General features: G+C 41.0%; 1 protein-coding gene across 1 annotated transcript in view; it reads right to left on the bottom strand.

Moving 5' to 3' along the window:
* Positions 1–1,128: 1,128 nt before the first annotated feature.
* The window catches only part of LOC146307150 (leukotriene A-4 hydrolase-like), a 13,144-nt gene continuing 8,635 nt past the window's right edge, over positions 1,129–5,637 (bottom strand). The window contains exons 9-19 of the mRNA XM_084711227.1: positions 5,566–5,589; positions 5,376–5,446; positions 4,875–4,986; positions 4,618–4,762; positions 4,429–4,532; positions 4,185–4,255; positions 4,048–4,102; positions 3,871–3,966; positions 3,700–3,782; positions 3,506–3,610; positions 1,129–1,463 (exon numbers count right to left, since the gene is read on the bottom strand). Of these exons, the coding sequence (XP_084567353.1) occupies positions 1,325–1,463; positions 3,506–3,610; positions 3,700–3,782; positions 3,871–3,966; positions 4,048–4,102; positions 4,185–4,255; positions 4,429–4,532; positions 4,618–4,762; positions 4,875–4,986; positions 5,376–5,446; positions 5,566–5,589 (1,005 nt within the window). The 3' untranslated portion in view covers positions 1,129–1,324. The remainder of the gene's footprint in view (positions 1,464–3,505; positions 3,611–3,699; positions 3,783–3,870; positions 3,967–4,047; positions 4,103–4,184; positions 4,256–4,428; positions 4,533–4,617; positions 4,763–4,874; positions 4,987–5,375; positions 5,447–5,565; positions 5,590–5,637) is intronic.

Genomic DNA, 5,637 nt, shown 5'->3' with positions numbered 1-5,637 from the left:
GTGGAACCACATGATGGTGAAACTCAGACTGAACAAATCATTGATCAATAATCAGTGATGAAACACTGAGACTGTTGGTTTACACAACACACTGACACTCAAAGGACCTTTGGTTAATAAATACTGTCACTGACTGTTGACTGTTTATCTAAATAATGTTTATAAATGCAAACTTTATAGACAAACTAATTATTAACATTAACAGTCTTATAAATATCTGCTCCTTCTCTCTCTAATGATTTCTTTAAATCATTAACAAATAATCAATATAGTTTATAAAATGTTCCAAACAATAAACTAATTTAATCAGAATGTAACTGTGATTGTCTCTTATCAGCTGTGACACAGTATAATATATAATCAAAGTATATAATATATAAGGTTATTATTTCAAAACCAATAAATAAAATAACATAAACATAATATCACTAATGATTACTAAACATTTTTAATTAACATTATATATGTATTTTTAAACAGTGAAACAACTGTTAACTAAAGTTGAATTAATTTACTGTTTATTAATGATGATTATTCAAGTGTCATCAGAACGTCACTTTCATAAAGTTTATTTCTATTAAATTAGTTTAAAGAATAAAATTGACTGATATAAAAGACACGTTTAAACTGAAACACTTTGATCATTTACATCTTGTCTTTTTTTTAACCTAGAGGTCATGTGACCATTTCAGTCTGCAGCAGCTTCAACAAAAACTCCTAATCTGATTATTAATTAATTAACTAATGAATCTGTGTTTCTCTCAGCAGCCTGCAGAAGTCAAAGGTCACAGGACGGAGCACAGTGACAAATATTCTGTGATCAATTTACTAATCGATATCTGGATCTTATAAATATGATACTTAATACTCAAAAAGTTTACATTTAACAAACTAATTTCTTTTATTCCTGATGACAGAAGATTTTTTTATCTGAAATAAAGAGTTGAAGGGTTGTTCGACCTCAATGTTTAAAAAATCCTGACTGTCGTATTTATCTTCATTGTTTTTTCTGAGTTTGTTGTTTCTTTGTTGTTTTCCAGGTGAATCTGAAACGTAAAGCTGCAGGTTTGATGAACTGTAACATTTTTAAATAAGAAGAAAAACAGCAGCAACAGCAGACACATTCGATTTAATTTCTGAAATCTTTATTTCTCTTCCTCTTCTTCTGCCCTGAGATGAAACATTTAAACAGACAGAAAAAATTTAACCAAAAGAATCAAAAGATCGATTTAAACTGATTGAGAAGTAAAGATAGAAGAGCGCTGATACTGATACTGTGGATTAATACTGGTTACAGGCTGCTGTTACACACTGGTTTCCATGGTTACAGACTGGTTGTGTTGCTGGCGTCTATCTTCAGGTCTTTGGCGGTCAGTCCAGCAGTGACCGGGTGCATCTCTGCTCTGTGAGCCAGAAACACTGAGACGGCTTCGTCACGATACTTTTCAAAGTTAAACACCTCTCTGAGGAAGAAAAGAGCAACAAAGGAGTAAATCTGAGTCAAATATTTAAAAAAAGTCACATGTCAACTGAAAAGTGACAAGTTATGGAAAAACAGACGGACCATGAACGCCTCAGAAATGTAGAAACACTGTAAAAACATGACATTCAGACATTATTGTCCCATTGCACCTCAACTAACCCTTCGCTATGTCCTGCCCTCCTTAGTTACTGTTGCTATGCCTGTGGCAGATTTGACTTTGAATATAGGAGAAACTGTTTATACACAAAGTCTCTGATTCCACAGAGACGTTAACAGAAGCAGCTTCTCATTTTGAGCTTCAGCTAAAATGACAACTCTCACCAGCTGATGTCATAAGTGTAGTGAGTCAATGTAAGCTAACGCTAATGCTAATGCTTAAACTCACTGAGTGACGTGAAAAGTCCATCTGCAGCGGACTCTTTACTGTTTCCATCTGACACATATTAAAACGATAAACCTGCCAAAGAGTGTTAAACATGTAAAGTTATTTAATGACTGCGTACACGATAACATTAATGCTAACAGACTGAGGCTAAAGCTAGCTTACATCAAAGAAAACACTTATTGGATGGTGAGATATGACACAGAGAAGTATATGATAGAGGCAGGGGTCGTGTTAACCGAATATTTTCCGTCGTTGACCGTTTTTTTAAAACGGTGACAGAAAAATCTGAGGGTCATCTGTCATTTTGACAGGTTGCAATTCACACCCCTGACCACTTGGTGGCGAGTGAGCAGATTAATTAGCTATTAGGTGCGTTTGAGATGAACTGCGCCTGGAGAGACGAGATCAGGACGCAGCAGGAGGTGGAGACAAAAAGCTGCAGTAAAGTCGGACAGTTTTCAACAGACTTGCGAGAGACTAGAGGAAGAGACACGAACATCCTGTCAGATCACCTGTAGGTTACCTGTAGGTTACCTGTAGGTTACCTGTAGTCTGCAGATCATCCTCATAGCTGAAGAAATAAAGTGCGTTCTTGATCGTTGATCGAAGTTAAAATAGAAGAGATCCTTTTGACACACATGGCTCTACAAACTGCGGCGCCTCGATCTCGTAAGGTTATCGTTGCCCACACGTGCGAGTCAGGATCAAGTCGGGACACAAATCTAACCGGCATGCACTGAGCGGCGATCACCGCTGATCGATTCTGCGCAGACCTGGATCATCTCAAACGCACCTCGTGTCACAGCAGCTGAAGTTTCTTCAAAAAGCCGATGACGATGACGGCGTTGATAAAAGACGCGCGGTGTGGATTCTCTGTTCAGCTTGTTCGGACTGAATATTAATTAAAATGAATGAAAATTAAATGCTATTGAATATGTAATTATCATCATTTTAAAAATTAAAGTGAGTAAAAATAGATTATGACGGGATTTTTATTACCCTCTCAGTCAAAATGACAGACAACGAAAAAGTGTAGCGCAACCTCTGGATAGAGGACAAAAAAACACAAACATTAGCGAGGGAAGAGAAAGCGCGGGGATCAGATTAAGTGCCACGGACTTTGAGACGGTCAAACAGCCAGATCGCAGGAAGAGAGGCAGGACAAGAGCTAAGCTAACACAGCGAGTGAGAGAGATGCATCATCATCGGTCCAAACCCCCAGCATGACAACATAATTTCTGCTGGGAATAAGTTTGTTAAAACAGAGCTAGCTAATGCTAGTTTGACTGGCGCTAACGTTCCTGCAGCTAGTGAGCTAGTTAGTCAGACATGCTAACTTTTGCAGCTTACATTAGAGCAGGTAAAAACTCATGAGACACCAAGCATGTCTCTTTTCTTGGAGTCACACAACCATCGTTTCAACATGGAGCTTGACAGGGCTGTGGTACCTTAGTTACAGTTGCTAACTTATGACTGGACAGTTGCTGGTCACAGGAGGAGCTTAGTGAAGGGTTAACGCTTGGTTGACATATGACACCTTGTTGATGTGCTTATTTGAGGTCTTAATGGTCCGTTCTGTCGCCATAAACCGCGTCATAAATGGACCTGAGGCTGAAGTGAAGCGACAGTGTGACTACCTGAAGAGTGGTCTGGTAAACTTCATCCTGCCCTGCTCTGTTGCCATCTTCAGCGCCATGGGAACTGCCTCCTCCCACTTGGACCGAACACACAACCTGAGCCACCTGAAGGAAGAAGAGCCAATCATCAGGAGGCTCCCAAGGAGGAAGAGGAGGAGGGGCTTAAAATTACAGACATGATGTGGAAATGTTACCTGAAGCGAATCTCTGAGTTCATGATGGAGTTGAGACCATAAACCTCCTGCATCTTCTTCACGTGAGTCAGAGGAAGAGGATCCTGAAGGACAAACACATGAAGTGTTGAAGTGAAGTGGACTGTGGTGAATTAAAATGGACTTTGGGTGAAGTGGGCCGCGTTGGTTTACCTCCTGCAGCAGCAGGGACAGGAACTCGATGAGCTGGTGGGACGACAGTGACTTCACATCGGACTCTTTAAAGCTGCTCAGGTCCTGCTCTTTAGACTGAATGGAGGCAGAGGAATGGGGCTCGACTCTGATCTTAAAGAACAATTAAAATAGGTCCATGTGAGTTCCAGGTCTTACCTTTATCCACCTCTGGGCCAGAGCGATGCAGGCGTCGGCCAGCGTGGTGTCATACCTGAAACATGAAACCAGATCAGAGCAAACAGGTTTAAAGAAGGACTGGTGGACCGGATGGTGGTCTGACAGGATCAACTCACTGAGGTTTGACAGGAGGCATCCCAGGAGTGAACATCCAGGCGTTCCAGTCCACCTTGTTCAGAAGGTCCACCTGCGAGAAAGATATAAATAGTTCCCTGAACGCCCCACACTGTCATTCACATCAGCCCAGCATCAAATACACCCGACAAGTGAGGCAACTTGTGGGACGAGTGTGTCAAAATGTGGAGAGTTCAAGAGTTCATCTTTGACTGTGAGCTATTTGAGCATCCAGGTGTGTCTCACCTTGTCTTTGAAGTAGGTGAACAGGTAGTTCTTCCACTCGTCTGTGGTGACACTGCTGTAGGCGAACAGTTGGATGTACGACTTCACAAAGCCCATGAACACCTCTGCAGAAGACAAACCAGCAGGTGAACAAAGAGTTTGAGGGTCAAACAGTGCGTGATGACACGTCCAGGTGTGTCCAGGTATTACCTGGGCCTCCCATCAGCTCCTCAAGGTGGTACAGCAGAGCAAAGCCTTTCTCGTAGGGCACCGAGGAGAAGGCGTCGTCTGGGTCGACGTCCTGCAGGCTGGGGATCAGGTTCGTCAGAGGGTTGTTGGCTCCAAACGTGTTCACCTAAGTGATGTCACAGACAGGTGAGACATAAGCAAAACACACGGATCAATCAGCATCAAATGTTTAAGACGGTCTGGAAACTTCAATAGGAAAAATGTGCTGAGGTTCTGACCGAGTCCTGCAGGTCCTTCCAGCCTCCCATGGCTTTAAACTGTCTGAACTGTTCACTCTCCAAACACCTGCCGATCATCCTCTCCAGGTAAACCGTGTGACCCTCATTCAACCTGCAGACAACAGCAGAGAGCAGCTGAGGACAAACGCCGTCATCACACAATTCAGATCATCTTTATTTATAAATTCATTTTGAACTTTGTTATTTTGTAAATGAAACAGTTTGAAATGTGTTTGATTTTCCTCTGAAAATGTCAATATCTGAAAAGAATCCATCAAACTGTTTGTTCTTAAGGTTAAAATAATAAATAAATTGTGTATTTATTAAGGAAGCTGTTTATTTATTCTGAACAGTGGTCGGATACTGTGGAGGAAATATGCTGCATGGAAAAATGGACTCAAAGGATTAAAAGAAAAATGTTGTTTTGTTGTGTTCTGTTCAGTGAAATGTTTACTGGAAAATGAATAAATTAAACGTTTAAAAAAGGAGCTGTTTGTTTACCAGAAGTGTTCCCAGGTTTTATTGGTCACCAGGTTACCGGTCCAGCTGTGGGAGATCTCATGAGCAATCACCTGACAGGAAGAACAACACGTGTCAGCACATGAGAACATGAGAACAAACCATCTATGAACATAAAAAATAAATGAACACTGATAAAGACACACAGGAAACTGAAGTATTTTAAACTCACATTGGACAGAGACTTGTCTCCAGCCTGTAGAGAGACAGACACAGTGAACAGCTGATCAACAGTCACATGACC

The sequence above is a fragment of the Lutjanus erythropterus genome, chromosome 22, assembly GCF_056507025.1.
Source record: "Lutjanus erythropterus isolate fLutEry1 chromosome 22, fLutEry1.hap2, whole genome shotgun sequence".
Taxonomy (NCBI): Eukaryota; Metazoa; Chordata; class Actinopteri; order Lutjaniformes; family Lutjanidae; genus Lutjanus; species Lutjanus erythropterus.
The sequence above is the reverse complement of the archived record's forward strand: the minus strand, read 5'-3'. Positions and strand labels throughout refer to the sequence as shown.